Below are 19735 nucleotides of genomic sequence, written 5' to 3' on the forward strand. Positions count from 1 at the left end.
CTGCATAAATTAACACACTACCTCTGCAGGCTTGGAGCTGCTGGGTCAGAACTTTCCGGATCTCGTTCACCCATGCAGTTTTAATCTCCGGTGTAGGAGCCTAAAGCCAGACGTATTAAGACCGTTATGCAGCATCCGCTGTGTTTATTTCCTGGTTTTAGAAAGTCATTAGGATGCACATCTTTACCTGCACTATAAAAACTTCATCCCTGGAGTTGCACCAAATCTCAAACTTCTTGTTGTCTCCTTTAGCGTTCTCTGTGATTCCCACAGCGCTCATCTGAGAAAAGAGTGAACAATTGCACAATTTATCCCTAATATTTTACTACAACTGCCTCAGAAAGGAAAAATAAACACATACTGACTTAGAATTAAGGTGTTTTTTTAAAACTGAGCCCTGGTTTTAGACAAAAATCTGTCATGGCTGCAACTAAACCCACGGGCTCATCTGGCTTAAATAGGGCCATTGTTTTTGTCAATGACAGGCTGGCATAGCAATAGAGAATTTCGGTTACAAAAACCACCGTTTTTTTTTAGTTAGGATGCTTTTTTGTAAACAGAAATGGCTGTTATACCTATCAAGGCTTTGTCTGCACTCAAAACAAGCCAAAAAGTCAAAACAAAGATGCAGCAGTAGAGCAAAAACTCCTGCATTCTGCAAAGTAAAGATAATTTTCATCGATGTTGTTTAGTGGCTTTAAGAAGAGTGATGCAAACTCTGACTCTGGTCCAAAAATTAACCTTCATCTTCAACAGAAAGGTCCATCTCTGCAGGCTTCTCCTCTATCAGGTTGTCAGACACTTTACTCGACAACCCAAGCATTATTTTTCCAGTTTTCTGGCCGCATTTTCCACAAAGAATAAAGCTGCCCTTTACCTTTTCAATGTTTTGCAGCCTGGTGCTACAGTGGAAAAAATCGTTTTAATTCTCATTAATCTAAACTCAGTATCCCATCGTGACAAAGTAAAAAACACAATTTTAGATTTTTTTTTTCCAATTCATGAAAAATAAAAAGTGTTTTTTTTTCAAAGGGTCTGAACACTTATCTCACCTTTTCTTTTTTTTTTATAAATTTACAAAAATTTCTAAAATTATTATTATCATGATGGAGTATTGAGTGTAGATTCATGAGAATAAAAATGAATTTTTTCCACTGTAGCGTCAGGCTGCAACATACTGAAAAGGCACAGGGGGTCTCAATGCACTGATGCTAAAGTTTTGGACTTGTCCTGGTTGACTGCTCATGGGAACTGTTATGATCTTTCAGAGAAGTGTTACTCAACCCTGGACAACCAAAGAGCCACAATCTAAGTGGTGCAAAGTGGCAAGAATGGGATAAAGTGGCGATAGAAATAAGTTAAAGGGGGCAAAATGGTCAAAAAGCCACAAAAAAAGGGTGAAAAGGGCAAAAGAAGGCATAAAATGCCAAAAAATGAGTGAAAAGTGACTTACATGGGGAGAAAACATGGCATAAAGGGCAGAAAGTGGAAAAGTTGCGGTGAGAAGTGACACAAAAATGGGTTGCAGTTGGCAAAAATTGGCAAAAACATAATAAAAATGAGTGAAAGGTGACCAAAATACAGCAGAGTGGCAAAAATTGGGGAAAAGGTGGCATTTAATGGAAAAAGGCAGCTTCAATGGGTGAAAAGTGGCAAAAAGTGGGTAAAATGGGGTGAAAGCTGGAAAACAGTGGCAAAAATGGCAGAAAGTGGAAAACTGCAGTAAGAAGTGACACAAAAATGGGTTGCAGGTGGCAACAATGGGCAAAAACATGACAAAAAATGAGTAAAAAGTGACTAAAATGGGGAGCACGGATGGTCGAGTGGTTTGGGGCGCTACCCGTGTACGCGGCAGCCTTGGTTCAAATCCGGCCTATGGCCCTTCGCCGCATGTCTCTCCCCACTCTCTTCCCTGTTTCCGAATCCATCCACTGTCCTTCCTCTATCAAATAAAGGCATGAAAATGCCCAAAAATAAATCTTTAAAAAAAAAAAAAAGTGACTAAAATGGGCAAACGGCAGCAAAGAGGGGCAAAAATTGGGGAAAAAAGTGGCATTTGATGGCAAAAGTCAGCTTAACAGGGTGAAAAGTGGCAAAAATATCAAAAAGCAGGATAAAAGGGTCAAAGACTGGGGAAAAGTGGCAAAAATTGTCAAAACTTGGCAAAAACCTGACATAAAAGTGAGTGGAAAGTGACTTACATGGGGAGAAAACGTGGCTAAAAGAGCAGAAAGTTGCAGTGAAAAGTCACACAAAAATGGGTTGTAGTTGGCAAAAACGGTCAAAAAGTGGCAAAAACATGACAAAAAATGAGTGAAAGGTGACTAAAATGGTAAAAAGGAGCAAAGAGTGGCAAAAAATGAGTGAAAGGTGTTATTTAATGGCCAAAGGCAGCTTGAAATAGTGAAAAGTGGCAAAAACTGGAGAAAATTTGGGTAAAAGCTAGATATTAGTGGCAAAAGTGGGCAAAAAGTAGTGACAAAAGTAGCCTTAAAAAAGTAAAAATGGATTAAAAGTGGCAAAAAAAACTGCAAATAAGGGAATAGAAATATACAGACAAAAAATAAAGGTTGACAATCAAAGCCAAGTGTGGGAAAGAAACTGATTAATGTGACTTGCAGATAATTTCTGAGGTCAAAGTTTCCCTTTTTAAAAGTTTTGTGGGGGAATAATATTCAAATTAAGCCATAAAAGAGCCACATGATGAGTATGCTTTATTCTGCACCCAGATAACTGAAAATAATGATGGTTGGCCTGCAGAGATGCACCACTGTGTTTAAAACTTCCTTAAATCTCAGAAATATGTTAATTCTATTGTGATTGTTAGTGCATACTTACACTGAGTGTCTGAGAAATGCGTTAAAATTATTGTAGTTTTTAGTGCATCCTTACGCTGAGTGAGTGTTTCAGAAATATGTTACATCTATTGTGATTTTTACAGCATCCTTATGCTGAGTGAGTGTTTGAGAAATACGTTAAAATGATTGGTTTTCAGTGCATCCTTACGCTGAGCGAGTTTTTGAGAAATACGTTAAAATGATTGGTTTTCAGTGCATCCTTACGCTGAGTGAGTGTTTGAGAAATACGTTAAAATGATTGGTTTTTAGTGCATCCTTACGCTGAGTGAGTGTTTGAAGCTGTAGGACGGAGCTTTCTCGTATCCCTCCCCGTTCTCCTCCCTCCTCTTACAGAAGAGCAGGGCCTTCTCGTGCAGGAACAGGTGCCTCTGCATGGGCTTAAACCGAGCCAGGTCTTTGACCTTGGCGTGCCCTTTTTTATGCTCCGTCCACACGCTGAAGGAGCCTTGCATCAGCAGGCGACCCAGCTCTGACAGATTTCCCTGGGTGGAGGAAAGAAGGGGGGAAGTTTAAGGACACAGATCTTCACAGAGAACTGGATCTGCACTCAGTAATCGTGGATTTTCTCTGACCTCGTATCCTGTGATGGCGATAAGGTGCATGGAGTCGTTAACAGCTTTCAGGATCCCGAGGATGGAGGAGAGCGCCTCCTGCAGGTCGTCACAGCCGTCGCAGCCCTTACTGTACTTCAGCAACTCCTTGAGCAGAAGCTGGTACTTAGTGATTCTCTGGACAGGTTTAAGGAGGTAGGAGTCCAGACCAAGTTTATGTTCCAGCTTCTTCTGGCACTCCTGGGTCAGAAATCAGAAAAGTAGTTAGTTTCTGCTGAGTCATCGAGGGTTAAAGGTGTTCTAGAAGGTGGAGGAGAGACCTGGAAGAAGGCACAGTCGGAGCATTGTCTCCACAAGCTTTCAGAGCGAGGTTTATTCTGACAGTACGCCTCGTAGATCTGCAGGTCCTTCATCTGCAGATACAGCACAGAGACTGGGATTGCTTTCTGGCTCTTTACGGGTAAACAGTTCAGACCTGAGTAGGCAGGAGGAGCTTACCCTCTCTAGAAAGCAGCGGCCCACCAGCTCTGGGCAGTCGGTGTACGCTTCCAGCTCCTTCAGAAATGTCCTGCAGGAAATAGCATGACAGAGAAGTTCAGACATAAAATCATTCAGCTTATTTTTAGTGATATTCCCACCATTTGAACCTTTTTAAGTAGATTTGTGCAGCCTTAAGCCTGGTTTACAGCCACTGGTTTCCTAACTGGGATCTAAGGGGGGGAAAAGATCTCACAGAGGCTTTATTGTGAAATTAGGTCTGCACACATTGGCTAAAATCCTGATGAAACGCTGATTATCTAGTTTATACGTAGGCCTTTTGGGAAGAACATTTGTTTTATCTGTTAAACCAGTATGATCCATGTTGCTTTCTGACAGTGATAAGTCGTGCTTTTTCCAAAGGTATCCTAGAGAGTTCAGCTTTACAGGAAAGTGGGGGGCTACAAGGGGAAAAAAACTTGGTAATCACTGGTGGGATCCACATACACTATATGGACAAAAGTATTTGGCCATTTGCAGTGGTTCAGTGTTTACCGCCTGGAAGCAGACAGTTTATTGGCCGAGTTGCGTCACGTGAGATGGCTTAACTCGCATGCAATTGGTCCATGCATTTCTAGATCTGCAAAACCAGTACCATAAATCCTAGAGTAGCTGCGCCGGTTAAAAATAGAAGCGCCCCATTAAATTGAAAGTTCTATTTAATCTAATGATGGTAGGTCTGGGTCCAGGTCCTTATTAGATAGCGTCCAGGTCTGGACCTGGACCACAGTCCACCAGTAGGGGGCACGCCAAAGATTGAGACATTGTTTGCTCTGAGGTTGTGAGCATTAGACTTCCATATATTAACTAAGATCATAGAAAACCTTTACTTAAATCAGTTATACAATGGTCATTTGATAAACATATCTGGACCTATTTCTGAGGGTTTTGTCCAGAAAATAAAATTGCTGATTTTTGACAGTAATCTATCATTGTTTAATCTGTGTGGGCATGATGGGACTCAGCTTTTCTCAGACAGAAATACGGGGGGGTGGGGGGGTGGTGGTGGTGGTGGTGGTGGTGGTCAGGGAAATAAAAGCTGGGAACCACTGCTCTAAAATAAAGGCAGAAATATTATGTTAAGTGTGAATGATGTTGACTCCTCTAATAGATGCAGCACCGCTGAAGGTCCCAGGAAGGTTAGGATGATGGTGACAGTAAGGAAGACGGTGATGTCAGGATGATGGTGATGATTTGGATGACAGTGACAGTTTGGTTAGGTGACAGTTTGGATGATGGTGATGGTTAGGATGAAGGTGACAGTTTGGATGATGGTGATGGTTATGATGATGGTGATGGTTAGGATGAAGGTGATGGTTAGGATGAAGGTGATGGTTTGGATGATGGTGATGGTTAGGATGATGGTGATGGTTAGGATGAAGGTGATGGTTTGGATGATGGTGATGGTTTGGATGAAGGTGATGGTTAGGATGATGGTGATGGTTAGGATGATGGTGATGGTTAGGATGAAGGTGATGGTTTGGATGATGGTGATGGTTAGGATGATGGTGATGGTTAGGATGAAGGTGATGGTTTGGATGATGGTGATGGTTAGGATGATGGTGATGGTTAGGATGAAGGTGATGGTTTGGATGATGGTGATGGTTAGGATGAAGGTGATGGTTAGGATGATGGTGATGGTTAGGATGATGGTGATGGTTAGGATGAAGGTGATGGTTTGGATGATGGTGATGGTTAGGATGAAGGTGATGGTTTGGATGATGGTGATGGTTTGGATGATGGTGATGGTTAGGATGATGGTGATGGTTAGGATGAAGGTGATGGTTTGGATGATGGTGATGGTTAGGATGAAGGTGATGGTTAGGATGATGGTGATGCTTAGGATGAAAGTGATGGTTAGAATGATGTGATGGATAGGATGAAGGAGATGGGTAGGATGACGGTGATGGTTTGGTTAGGTGATGGTTAGGATGACATTGACAGTTAAGATAACGGTGGCAGTTAGGATGATGCTGACTTTAGGATGACGATGATGGTTAAGATGACAGTGATGGTTAAGATTACGTTGACAGTTAAGATGACGGTGACGTTTAGGATGACGGTGACGTTTAGGATGACGGTGACGGTTACGATGCAAATGTTAAAAGTTAAAAACCTGAGCTGCAAAACTTCAACACAACAGTCTGCTTCCAGAACAAAAGCTCATTCTCAGTGAAAAAATTTTAATGTAGCCAGCAAGCTTAAGTAGCTTCTTTATCTACATAAGATACATAGCTCATATAGCTCACGCAGCTCATGCAGCTCTGTTAGATACGTAGGCTAACATAGCTCACCTAACTCAAGTAGCTATGTTAGCTGCATAAGCTACATAGCTTACATAGCTCAAGTAGCTATGATAGCTGCATAAGCTATGTAGTTCATGCAGGTCACACAGCTCTGTTAGATTTGTAAGCTACATAGCTCACATGCATAGGACCCAGGACAATAATCTTCAATCTTATTGGTAGCACCAATATATTCCTAACTGTGAAACTCTTTCTTTAAAATTTAGTCTGTCACTAATAAAACTGGGATTTTGTATTTCTTATTGTGTAAAGAAACCTACCTCTTATGAAACTGGTAAATTTCCGACATGTTTCCAAACAGCACGTCCTTCTTGCTGATCAGCGTGTTTGGGATGAGGTGAGCCATGGCGGGGTTATCCATCTCTGCCGCGTAGCCCTGGTGTTCAAGATTTACACATTTATGTCATAAAGATTCACAAATTTTACACTTCTACATGAATAAATAGCAGGAAAGTACGAGCCAGTAGGACTGTGTATGAAAGCTGACAACTGTGGGGAATATCTGAGACGATGTGTTTAAGTGTCACCTCCAGTACACAGAGCAGCTCCTCCACGTACGCCCTCTCCGTCTCCAGCAGCTCATTCATCACATGGCTAAAATAACAAAAAGAAGCTTCAAAATGACGTTAAACCTCCTTACAATGTGACCCTGGCTCTTTAAGAGTTTTTCAGGTGCACATCTTGTACTTAAAACCTGCTGGGATCAGAGATATCGGTCACATCATCTCTTTGAGGATGATCTTACCGTCGGAGTACAGCCAGGTTTTCTTCTTCCTCTGACAGAGACGCATGTCTAGTGCCACCATTTTGCACCGGAGACTCCACCTGGAAGCACAAATCTTCACATTTAAACATCTGCCTAGCTTTTACATAACATTACTCAACATTCTGGCTAAATAAAACCCTTAATTGATGCTTAAAAACCAAGAAGAGCCAGCCAATAGTACTTAAAAGGCATTTACCTTCTTACAGATGACGTTGTCTGCAGAGTATCTTCTCTCTTTTCTCTGTTGATCTGCAACAGAGAAACAAAAACAGTGTTTATCCTTTAATACCACTAACATGTTCAGAAAAAGCCCTGGTAAGCTCATCAGACTTTCTACAGATCCAGACGTACTGGGAGAGGAGAGAGGAGACTTGACTTCAGGTCTGGGGGCGACTGGCTGCACCGGTCTCGTCTGTTTGGCGGCGAGTTTCTTCAAACTGACTCGTCTCTTCTCAAACATCTCCTGGACAGAGGTTTGCTTCTGGAAAACTTTCTCTACTTGGTCCTGATGGGCAGAAAACACAAAGAGAATGCAGTGTTATGGAGAGGAATCCGGGTATCTGCAGACTAAGGCGTGAAGTTTTTAGATTTTGGCAGGCAAAGCTTATGTAGCATCTTTAGCTACATAAGCTACACAGCTCATACAATAATAATACATTTTATCTATAAGCACCTTTCTCAACACTTAAGGTCACTTTACAGATAAAACAAGTACAATCAAATCAATGGATAAAAGCAGTATAAAAAAGATGCGAAAGCTACATGGCTCACAGAGCTCAAAGTCTAAATGACACACAAGCATTAAAAAAGTTTGCATTGCTGCAAGAGAAAGATCAAGCTGCAACACCTGCAGCATAATCTTTAAGGGCAGCTGGCTGCATTAAAATAGCCTCAAAACAGCGTAATAAAGCTTAAAATGTGTGAAATCGTCCTAAAATTACGCATTAAAGCTGTAAATTCCACCTCCTACTGACCCTGAGCTGAGGTGTGAGCACTGCCTCGTACTGACAGCAGATGGCGCCACGGTCAAGGAGCGTGTGCAGAGGAGCCGTGTCCAGGTATCGCTCCAGTTCCTGCAGAGCTGCTTCAGCTCCGTCCTGAGACTGACAGCGGTCCACCGGCTGGCTCGCCAGCAAGAAGATCCCCTCTTCACACCACCGAGACGCCTGGGAGGGAAAAATAAAGGGGGAAAATATTTTAATGGACTTTTCTGGAGAATCTTTATCAATAGAGAAATATAAAAACACAAAGGAATGAGAAAAGGCAGAGATAATGACAGAAATCCATTAAGTCCTGGTTTAAATGTTCCTGGGTGGACTCCTACCTTCTCCAGAGCGTGGTGGAGCTCCATGGCTCGCAGCAACATGTTCTTCTTGCCCCTCAGCGTAGAGCTGATCTCCTCACACACTCCTCTCAGCTCGCTGCACTTCGGCCTGATGGAGTCTTCGGCGTAGTGAGAGTTCTCTATAAGGCGGTCACCTTCACTGGCCAGCGACAGAGCGCAGTCCAGGACGTCCTACAGAGACAGCGAGGACGTCAGACCATGGACGAGACAGGATCGTCAGCTACACTGGAAGATCGCTTCCTTTCTTTCTGTTTCTGATCAGAATGGACCAGTTTTTTTACTTTCATCAGCCTCTCCGAGCTTTCACTTTCTTATTAGCATAAATATAAAGGGAAGCTGTACGCAGCACCTGAAATCAACAATCTTGGGACTAGACTAGAGAAAAAAGTGCTGTGCAGGCATTTTAGGACGACTCCACTGCTAGGATTAAAGCATCAGATATTTACCACACACTGGACTGGAGCAGCGGAAACAGAGATGCAGAGAAACTGATGCAACTACTCAGAGGCCTGGTTTTGGTTTTAGAGATGGATCACTGTGTTTAGAAACAAGATGGCTCCCTATCTGTCCATGTTTTCCTCTCTCTAGTTGTTCTCTGGTCCTACATGAGAGGAGTCTGGATGCAGACTGTAGATCTCTGACAGCCAACCTTCATCTGAGACGCCGTATATCTCCAAATGGAAATAAAAGCTGAAACTTTCAAAATAAAATCAGATTAAACTGCCGTTAAGGGTTAGGGACAAGATTTAGGTAACATTTAGGATGCAAAGGTTAGAAGGTAAAAACCTGAGCTGAAAAACTGATTACACAACTCGACAGTCTGCTCTTTCTCTGTGAAAACATTCTAATGTAGCAAGCAAAGCTTATGTAGCTGATCTAGCTACATAAGATATGTAGCTCACATAGCTCACGCAGCTCTTTTAGCTGCTTAAGATATGTAGCTTACATAGCTCATTTAGCTATGTTAGCTGCATAAGCTACGTAGCCCATGCAGGTCATGCAGCTCCGTTAGATGGTTGAGCTACATAGCTCACATAGCTCAAAAAGCTATGTTAGCTGCATAAGCTACATAGCTCACATAACCCAAATAGCTACATTAGCTGCATGAGCTATGTAGCATATGCAGCTCTGTTAGATGTGTAAGCTACGTAGCTTACATAGCTCAAGTAGCTATCTTATTTTTCTAAGATAAGTAGCTCATGCAGCTCAGGCAGCTCTGTAAGATGTGTAAGCTACATAGCTCACATAGCTTAAATAGCTCTGTTAGATGCATAAGCTACGTAGCTTACATAGCTCAAGTAGCTATGTTAGCTGCATAAGATATGTAGCTCATGCAGCCCACACAGCTCTGTTAGATGCATAAGCTGTGTAGATAACGTAGCCTAAGTGGATAATGTAGCAAAAGCTTAGCTCACAAAGCAGCTACATAGAATACATAGGTAGGTTCTCTACCTAGCTATATTAGCCTTAGCTATGTTTGCTAAAGCTCACATTGCCAAAGCTTACTTAGCTACATTGGCCCATATAGTAATGATTATTATGTAGATAGTGTAGCTATGTTAGCTTAGCTCAAGCTAATAAAGCTCAGCTACTCCTGAAATGGATCTGTGCATAATTTAAACCTGGGTTAGACCTGCGTCTGTGATTTATTAATGAAATGTTGCTTAGCATGTAATGTTAGCAATGTAGCTCTCTCATGAATGTAACCATCAAACCTTGTTATTGAATTAAACCGGTCTTTGGTATTATTTTGGGACTATTTGGGGATTTTTGTACCAGACTTGTACCTGTGTTAGAATGAAGTGTCATGATGTTTGGCACATGTCAATAAAAAGACGTTTGAAAAGAAAAAAAGAAGTAAAATGCACATTAAATCAGCCTTGGGTGATAAATTCTGCTGTTGCAGCTCATCTGGTAAATGTCGGACATCTTCAGGAGATTTATGTAAATGTGAAGAAGACTGTTGAGGAACAGATGAAGAGGCTGCAGGCCACAAAAACAGCGTGCTTTCATTCTGCTTGTTCTCCTTTTCTCACCTCATCATAGCCTTTACTTGTTTCCACACTCATAAGAAGCCTGTTTAATAAAAACCCTGACATCTGCCTGACGTTATTACATGGCTCCCATCATGGATGCACATGTGCTCTCTCTAACCTCCACGTCTGCAGGGGGGCGGAGTAAAGGGCGTCACATTGATTTTGTCATTAGCTGTAGGGCTTCAAGGCTTTAAAGGTGAAAGCTGTTGACTGGCCATTTCCCCACTCTGTGAACTACAGCGTGTGTGTTTATGTGTGTTTCTTACACATGCTTTGCTCTCATGTCCGCTGAGCTCTCGGAGGACGTGCTCGGCGTGGGCGGGGTTAACGCTGACCTCTGAGAAGCCGGATAACCGCTCTGATGTCGAGTCAAGCTGGCTGCGCACCTGCAAAGACACGCAGAGTTTATATTGACTTATCAGCATGTTAGATGTCAGTGACACTACGTTTCCCATGATGCAGCAGGACTCACTTCACGGAAGTGCTGCTCAAAATGTCGCAGCTGTAAACACTGCTCCAGCTTGGTGCGGTGGCGCTCCCAGAAGTCGTCAAACGCCGTCTCTGTTTCATCAAGTTGACCCAGGAGTCTGAGACGGAGAAAATGAAGAATTAAAAAATGTAAGTACGATAACGCAACATCTCATCTTTTTACATAACTCCCTCTACCTCTGTACAGTAGCTAAGTTCTCCAGCTCATCGTAGGTCATGCTGTAGTCAGGATCCGTCTGCAGAGGCTCGTTAATGCACTCCAGCAGACGTCCACCTTGAGACAGCGCCACCTGCAGATCCTCCTGCAAATACACAAATTTAGTCCCATCTATATGCATGATATAAACGTGAAACAGAAGTAAAACATGCTTGTCTGCATGCCTTCATCGTGTCTTTCTTTAGCATGTGCACGTGCAGCAGGTTGGTTGTGGCCTCTGCATCGTTCGGTAATTCCGTCTCTGCGAGCTCCGTGCCGAACGCCTGCAGGGTCTGCGCAGTCGTCTTCACCATGAGCGCAAACGCCTCGATTGCCTGCAGAGGACACATCCAGGCGTTTAAAGACACAGGCATCAATGCACTGACAGTCAAATAGAAGATGCAGCTTAAAGAAGCATCGTCATGCGAGTGCGTACAGTGCGATGTGAGATCCAGCTCTCATGGCAGTACTCCTGCGTGCCTCCCAGCTCTGTGGTCAGCTGTCCCGGGTCGATATAAGCGTGAAGCTCAGTCACCGAACTCAGCATCACCACCTGGAAAAAGCACATCATCAACCCGCTATAAATCACATCATTTTAATACAGAATGGGAAACACAGTCAGTGCAACGATTCCAAACAAAGCCCAAACATGAAGGAGTCACACGTTACCTTCATTTTGAACTCATCCTTGTTGAACTTGAACAAGAAGTCTGACAGAGTCCGCTGGAGAAAAGTATTGGGACGTAACACCAGAACCAAGTGCAAGTTCCCTGGAAATGAACCCTGGAAGACGAAAGACAGAGAGACAGGAAGGTAAATAAGTGCTTTCATTTTCCTAAAAAACTGAAAATCCAAACTCTTCCTCTTCAATAAACTCAACCACACTTTAAAAAACATTCTGATCATGAAAGACGCATGCAGAGCTGGCAACCTTACAATAAAACGCTATGATCAAAGTTAACACAGGGATGACGCTTAATATTCATTCTTCTTTCTGGTAGAGCCGTTTAGGCCGGTTCTTCTGGTTACTTCAGTTTTTTTAACACCACAGAATGAAAAATAAAACTCAACGACGCTTCTGGGCCTGAAAGTGAAGAAACCTGCTGTCATTTCCTTTAAACCTGAAATATGTCATCAATACGCAAGTGTTTCCTGGCTTTCCTTATAAAAAAATCATACATTTAGTTTTCATTATACCAGCGATACTCAACGTGTGGCTCTGGAGCCATATGTGGCTCTTTAGTGTCTTAATTTTAAATATTATTCCCTGAGAAAACCTTAAAAAAGGGAAACTTTTCTGCCCTTTTTCACCATTTTGTGCCACTTTTCATCCATTTAAGCCACCTTTGCTATTAAATATCACTTTTTTCCAACTTTTTGCCAATTTTTACCATTTTTTTCCCCAATTATTGCTACTTTTATCCTATTTTTGCCCATTTGAGCTACCTTTTGTCATTAAATACCACTTTTTCCCTACTTAATTCCAATTTTTGACACTTTTCCCCCAAATTTTTGCTTCTTTTATCCCGTTTTTCATCTATTTAAGCTACCTTTCGTCATTTTGGCCACTTTATTCCTACTTTTTTAAATTTTTTATCTCATTTCTGCCCTTTTCAAATTATTTTTCCTCATTTTCACCCACTTCATTTATAATTTGTCATTAAATAACACTTTTTTCCTAGTCTTTGCTCATTTTAGCCATTTCTTTTTGCCACTTTTATCCCATATGCTTCTGATTTTTGCCCATTTTGTTGCTTTTTGATCATTTTTGCCACCTTGCCATTTTTTTCCATTTTTTTGACACTTTTTCACTTTTTGCCCAGTTAAGATACATTTTGCCAATAAATACCACTTTTTCCCTACTTTTTTCCCATATTTGACACTTTTTTTGGCAGCTTTTTACCCATTTTTTTACTGCTTTTATCCAATTTTTTCCCTTTTCACAGTTTTCTCCCCATTTTTTGTTGCTTTTTGACCATTTTTGCCAACCTTTAACTTATTGTTATGCTACTTCAAGCTTTTTTTTTGCTACTTTCACCCCTAAAAAATCAGAATCTTGGCACTATTGCTTTCCTCTAATTCAGCTATCTAAACCTTCATTTTACAGCTTTATTTGGCAGCATGTGGGGCGAAGATGCCTGGTGGTTTAAGGGGCGCCCCATGTACGCTGTTTTCCGTGGGTTCGAATCCAGCCTGTGGCCCTTTACCGTATGTCTCTCCCCACTCTCCCGCACCTGTTTTAGACTCTATCCAGTGTCTATCTCCATTAATAGAGGCACAAAAAAAGCCCAAAAATAAAACTGAAAAGAAAAAAAAATGGCCGGCATGTATGTCTGTGTTGATTTGCATGCCACACTGTTGCTCCAATCATCCTTGATCGCTCTCAGAACTTTTCTTGGGTTAACCGGTTTGAAACTGGTGCCATAAAACAATCAGAAATATGTACAGATTTTAAATAAAATGCCAAATTGTAGTGTATGACCCAGTCACCATCCCTGTCTCCAATTACGAGGAGACAGACTTTGCTAAGCTTAAAGACAGAAACTATGGCGGGCTCATGAGTCCGCTGCAGGCACAGGTAAGCTTCCTCATCATTGTTCCTGCCATGACCCGGCTCGTGCTGGAACCACTATAGCTTGTGCAAAAGGTCACGTTTATACTTCAAATCATAGTTAACCAAAGGTATGGACAGCAGCCAGTCATCCCTTAAAACACAGAACCATCTCGTGGGACGTGATTTGTTATCTTAAAGTTTCTATGTGTATACTACTGGGTTGTGTTGATCTGGACAGCTTTAAATCCAGACTTGTGTTGCAACCCTGAACTGGCTATTACAAGGTTTCCTCTGGGACTGAGCCCTATTTCAAATACAGGAATACTGCTACTGTGGGTATATCACTATATTTTTGCTTTCCACCATGCTGTGACACAATCTTTTATTATTTTATCCAACAAATAAAAAGTGGCGTTTGAAATTGAAGCCATAAAGCTCCACATGTATCAGCAGCCCCGCTGCTGTGATCTTGAACCCACCATGACGAGAGGTTTCCTGGATTTAGCGCCCACTAAACGGACGCATTTCTCCACAGTCGCTCTCTCGTCATGGTTGCCCCTTTACAGCCATGGCCACGAGCTAAATTAGCCCCGTGACTGCTGGGAGTAAACACACGTTTGTCTCTCCACACACACTCTCAGGTTAAAGCGTAGAATTGCTGTTAACACAGACATCGACCCAGGAGGCCACTCAGCTGGAAGGATGGATCACTTCCAGCTTCCTCTAAAACCCGGGGTGAATTGCTCCGCCCTGTTAGGCTTCATAAATCCATGCAGGCTGACACGTAGACGCACAGGAGCAGAGGTAAGCTCAGACGTGAGACAAGCCGGTGAAATCTTTAGTGATGCCATAAATAAAGTCAGCAGAGGATGATTGAAAGCAATGAAAACACTCCAGAGGTTACACGGCTTTCTTCTGAGCCACCGTCCTCTGCAACATCTCAACAGTTTCAGCAGTGATGCACGCTTAAATATGCTAGCTGTGCACTGTTTTCACAGCCTTTTTCTCTGACATCACACATATTTTGATGATAGGTATGCTCCAAGGTTCTGCTGATAGCAGGCAGTTATGATGTTACTGATCTTTCTAGAAAACTGTCCCCTGGCAGAATGTCTGACGGTGGAATCGTGCAAGTCCATCGCCCATGGTGGACCCAAACGTGAGATAGGGGACTGGGTCTGAGCTACAGGCATGAAAATCGTAACACAGATGTATCATGACTAGCTAATAAAAAAAAGTCTGTTAGGACCATCCTCTAAAATATACAGGAAGTGCACTACAATCAGCTAAAGGTCAGATTTAGCTGTTTTTCGCTGATTCACAACTTCCATATTTTGACGAACTAGTCCAAGGGATTTCACTGGATTGACTCCAGATTTTTTGGGTTTATTCTCGACATGATGGGGATCTTAATTTGTACACACCGTGCCTTTCACCAAAGAGCAGGGGCCGTTACCAGGGGTCAAAGTTCAAACAATTTTTCTACTTTTTTGGCAGTATTTCTAGTCAAATTACCCAACATAACTCTTCAGTGCTTTTGTCAATCAGCACCACACTTCACAGGGATGATCACACATTCAGCCTGAATCCATGCCTCTGAGTCATTTTTCTGACAGCGCCCCCATGTGGCAACAGAAATGTCATTCTTCTATTTTCTCCTGCAAAACATTAAAAGACTCATCCCCTGCTCTGCTTTCTACCTAGGTGAATGATTTTTGGCATGCATATGCGTTATAACTACACCTACAAAAGAGCCTTTTAGACTCATGCCCAAATCCCAACAGGAAGTCAGCCATCTGCATCAAAATTTCAAAACAATGCCTCTTGTTTTTCAACTTTGTCACTTATTCTGGTATAACTTTGGGGAACATTATTCTATGTTCTTCAAATTTTATGGCAAGACAACACACTTACATGCAAACATCTCACCATAGCGCCCTCTACTGCCAACAGGAAGTTGCACAAATGAGTCATTTGTTTGTTCCTCTTACTGTGCTGAACCTGTCGAGCTCAGATTTTGCATTGAAGTCCTCAATAACTGTCAACACTTGATTAAAAGACGCCTCACTGGCAAGAGAGGGCATTTCCATATCTTGCCAGTTTCACAGGAAGTAGGCGCAACACTCACAGGAAACATCGGATTTTATTCAAATTTTCCACGGATGTTGAAGGTCGGATCCTCTACACCAGTGTTACTCAACCCTGCTCAACCAAAAAGCCAAATTATTGAAATAAACATTTGCAAGAGTCACAATCTGAGTGGTGGAAAGTGGCGATTACAATAAGTTAAAGGTGGCAAAAGTGGTCTAAAAAGAGCAAAAACTGGAAGAAAAGTGGTGATAAAGGGCAGAACATGATAAAAATTGGTGGGAAGTGACCAAAAAGTAAGTTAAAGGCAGCAAAAAATTGTCAAAAAGTGGCAAAAATCTGAAAAAGGTGGGGAAAATTGGCAAAAATCAGAAAATAGGTTGAAAAATCTGCAAAAAGTGGCATTTAATTGCAAAAAGCAGCTTAAATGGGTGAAAAATGGCAAAAAGGCAAAAAAGGGGCAAACATTGAGGGATACGTGGCAAAAATGGGGAGAAAAAGTGGCTAAAATGGGTGAGAAGTGGCAACAAAATGAGTAACAGGTGGCAAAAATTATCCAAAAGTGGAAAAAAAACAAGTGAGAAGTGACTCAAATGGGCAAAAATTAGTAAAAAGATGGGAAAATGGGCAAAACGCATCAAAGAGTGGCATAAATGGGATACGGGTGGCATTTAATTGCAAAAGGCAGCTTAAATGGGCGAAAAGTGGCAAGAAAGCCAAAAAAGGGGCAAAAAAATGCAAAAGCAGGATAAAAGTGGCCAAAATGGGAATAATGTTTCAAATTAAGACGTAAAAGAGCCACAAATCATGACAAAAGATCCACATGTTGAGTATCACTGCTCTGCACATTCAAAGGTTAGAGGTAGAGATATACAGTGCTTTATAAATGTATTAGACCACCTGTCATATTTGTCTCAGAGACCATCCAGCATCATGAAGTGCTTTAATGCGGACTCTTTCATTTTCAGTCAGCTCTCCACGTTTTACCATTTTGAACAGGAATGAGGAATTTCAAACTGAATTCACCCAAATTTGAGCCGGCTCACTGGGCTTCTCTGAGAAGTCAGAAATGAATCAAGCATAACATTCAACCACTAAAACTAATTTTTTCTGTTCAGGAATGACAGTAAATAACTATAATTTGACATATTAACCAAGAAATATTAATGTGTTTTACTATTTTTTCAGGTTTATTTGTAAATCGGTAAATTTGAAAATTCATGGATAACAATAATAATTCTATTTTAGCATTAAAAATATCATTTGGGTTAAAGAGCTTCTACATATTGGTGTATTAACCATTGCAGAAACATAAAAATGATTTTGGTAATTACCAATGCTGTTAATTTAGGGCAGCTGTGGCAGAAACCTTACTTTGGTTAGGGTTAGGGTGGTCTAATACATTTGTTTAGCACTGTATATAGAGAGGGAAAAGATAAACTGGTTAACAGTATGTATATGACTCACGAAGGAAACGCCACCTGCAGGACACAGTGTGCACAACGTCACATTTTTTTGTACACACTTTAATAAAACAAAATCTCTGTGCAGTTTCATTGCTGCAGTCATGCAGCACCGTATGTTTTCCTTCAGAAATGTCTGTAAATTTGACAATTCTCCCGTGTGAACGCACCACACTGAGGCCAACTCTATTAACACTAGAACTGCCAATGGGTCAAATTTACCCAAGGCTGTTCTTTAACTGTATCTTACTTGATGTGTTTACAGTTTTAAAGACTGTCAGTCTTTGACTTTTCCTAAAAGTTTGGTGGTGTCATCAACAAATCTTTGTCTTTTGTTAATGGGCATTTGTACCTAGAACCACCATGCAGGTCAGATTTACCCCATAATAAAGCCTTGATTTTCCCACACCAGCAATAAATAGATGGTGCAATGGAAATACCTTCTCTCTATTGCAGCAATGCCTAATCAGAAGCCATAGATGAGCCTTTAACATGGATACAACAGGAAAAAAGACATTTACCATTGTTAGATGTCTGAAGGTATCTCAGTGCTTTTAATGAAGAAGAATCCGGTGATGAGGAAGTTTCCAGATCAGCAATCAGTAAAAAGAAGATTTTCTATGTGACAGATCATCTTCCAACAGTGATCTAGTTCACCATCTGTGGTTAATCAGCTGTCAGTGGTTAACTAACAGTTCTCGATCAGTGCTATTTATGAAAATCAAGGCACTTTAATGACAGGTACATTTGCCCTGTTGGCTGTTTTAGGTATGTAGAGATCCACTAGTGTTAAAGAGTCCAATCTAGCGAGTAATCAACAATAAGAGATTTTGTTTGCATGATAAATGTAATGTTTCAACAGCCTAAAATGATGTTTAATTCATAAAAATATCTGGTATGTATCAGAAGCATCCATTAAAGCAACACAGCCATGCTCTAAGTCCTCTCCATGCTTTAATTCCATCTGTGAGGAGACCCGCTCTCACACAGAGCTGCACATACATCACAGTCATGAAAATGCCTGTGCACGGCGTCGTCATGGAGACCGGCTCCTTGGGGGGAAAAAACACATGGAGAGAAAGTGCATAACGTCATCGAGCGAGAGCGATGATACAGAGAGAGAAGCTGTGTCTGGATGTGAGACCGTTTCTTCTACAGCGTGGATGTCTCTGCAGCTCCTCGTCTCTTCCTGACGTTTATTTTTGGCTCTCTCACTCGGGCCTATGCATACGCTCCACCTGCTGTGATGTTGATGAAACACAGTCAGGCTGGAACATTCAGCACGTTTCCTTCCATTTTTTACCCAAACTGACAGCAGATTTTCAGAAAACTGCAGAAGAAGACAGTGACTGTTATAAATGCAACACAGCGAGCCATAAATCTGTGATTACAACCCATTATATTCAATAAACCCTGAGAGGTCCTGCTTTAATTTGTACCTCCACATTAACATGACAATACACAATCTGCTCGCTGCAACCCCCGACAGACGACACGCTGCTTACACACACACACACACGCGAGTGATGAACACACACTTGAGAGATGAAACAGCAGCCATAAATAAATGATAAGGATTAGGATGTGATTTTCTGTTGACCAGGGTGATTTAGATTCTCCCTCTCTGCTCGTGTCCTTTAATGATGTCCACGTGGGTCCCATGGGTGTTTGATATTAAACCGCCTCTGGAAACAGCCCGGCGTCTCCTTCTGGACATGAAACGTGCCCCATTTATGACACACAAGTGGAGCCTTTCTGCTTTTTAGCTGTCTGTGCCGTCAGCCTGCAGCCATGTCTGTTAAAGCTGCAGTGACTGAATATTAACCTCCAGGATCACAAACACGCTGCAACAGACACCAGAGTCTGCTCTGGTGACAGCAGAACTGGGGGATCGTGAAGTAAATATGACACTTTAGAGCTAGCATGTGCAGAAAATATTCTCAAGATTTTAGTTATGAATCAGGAACACACTGAGACGGTCAGGTTTGCAGAAAAGAGACAACAAAAGGGAAGCACAGAGCTGCAGAAAACAGGAGTCAGAGACACTAGAAACAGGATGAATGGGCATATATGACTAAGTTCTTTAGGCTGACTAAGGACCGTTCACCATTTAAAGCTCCAGTATATCTATTCTGTTATATAGCAGGTCTTTTACATGCATTTGTGGTGTTGGTTTAATATCAAAATACACGCCTCAATCTGAGAAAAACTCTGATTTCTTACTCCATCCATCATCCTGGCCACACCAAATAAAAGCTAAAAGCCCAAAATAAATCTTAAAAAATGTTTTAAAAAATTACATAATAAAAACAAACATGCAAATAGTCTAATAGTTGTTCCAGTCCAGCTTAGATAAGGCCCAAAAACTCCAGCCTGACTCTACCTCAGCCCATCCAGAGTGTGATAGAGCACTGATCATCAACTGGAGACCCCATCAGACCCCCAACAGCGTCCCATCTGGCCCCCAGAAGCTCGGTTAAACCCAGAAAAAGTGCCGAGGAAAAAATATACTGCTATATTTAAGGCAGTTTTACTCAACTCTGCTC

At 41.7% G+C, this 19735-nt stretch overlaps 1 protein-coding gene across 6 annotated transcripts in view; it reads right to left on the bottom strand.

The window, feature by feature from the left end:
* mcf2la (mcf.2 cell line derived transforming sequence-like a) overlaps positions 1–19735 on the bottom strand; it is a 115486-nt gene that overhangs the window by 12929 nt on the left and 82822 nt on the right. For all 6 annotated transcript variants that reach the window (XM_041781823.1, XM_041781825.1, XM_041781824.1 and 3 more), the window contains 19 exons: positions 11754–11867; positions 11521–11637; positions 11270–11419; positions 11066–11190; positions 10872–10986; positions 10666–10785; positions 8343–8534; positions 7993–8184; positions 7370–7523; positions 7215–7267; positions 6998–7077; positions 6780–6846; positions 6513–6628; positions 3908–3977; positions 3730–3822; positions 3431–3649; positions 3119–3340; positions 188–280; positions 22–100 (listed from right to left, as the gene is read on the bottom strand). In XM_041781823.1, the coding sequence (XP_041637757.1) occupies positions 22–100; positions 188–280; positions 3119–3340; positions 3431–3649; positions 3730–3822; positions 3908–3977; positions 6513–6628; positions 6780–6846; positions 6998–7077; positions 7215–7267; positions 7370–7523; positions 7993–8184; positions 8343–8534; positions 10666–10785; positions 10872–10986; positions 11066–11190; positions 11270–11419; positions 11521–11637; positions 11754–11867 (2371 nt within the window). The remainder of the gene's footprint in view (positions 1–21; positions 101–187; positions 281–3118; positions 3341–3430; positions 3650–3729; positions 3823–3907; positions 3978–6512; positions 6629–6779; positions 6847–6997; positions 7078–7214; positions 7268–7369; positions 7524–7992; positions 8185–8342; positions 8535–10665; positions 10786–10871; positions 10987–11065; positions 11191–11269; positions 11420–11520; positions 11638–11753; positions 11868–19735) is intronic.

Source organism: Cheilinus undulatus, linkage group 24, assembly GCF_018320785.1.
Source record: "Cheilinus undulatus linkage group 24, ASM1832078v1, whole genome shotgun sequence".
NCBI lineage: Eukaryota > Metazoa > Chordata > Actinopteri > Labriformes > Labridae > Cheilinus > Cheilinus undulatus.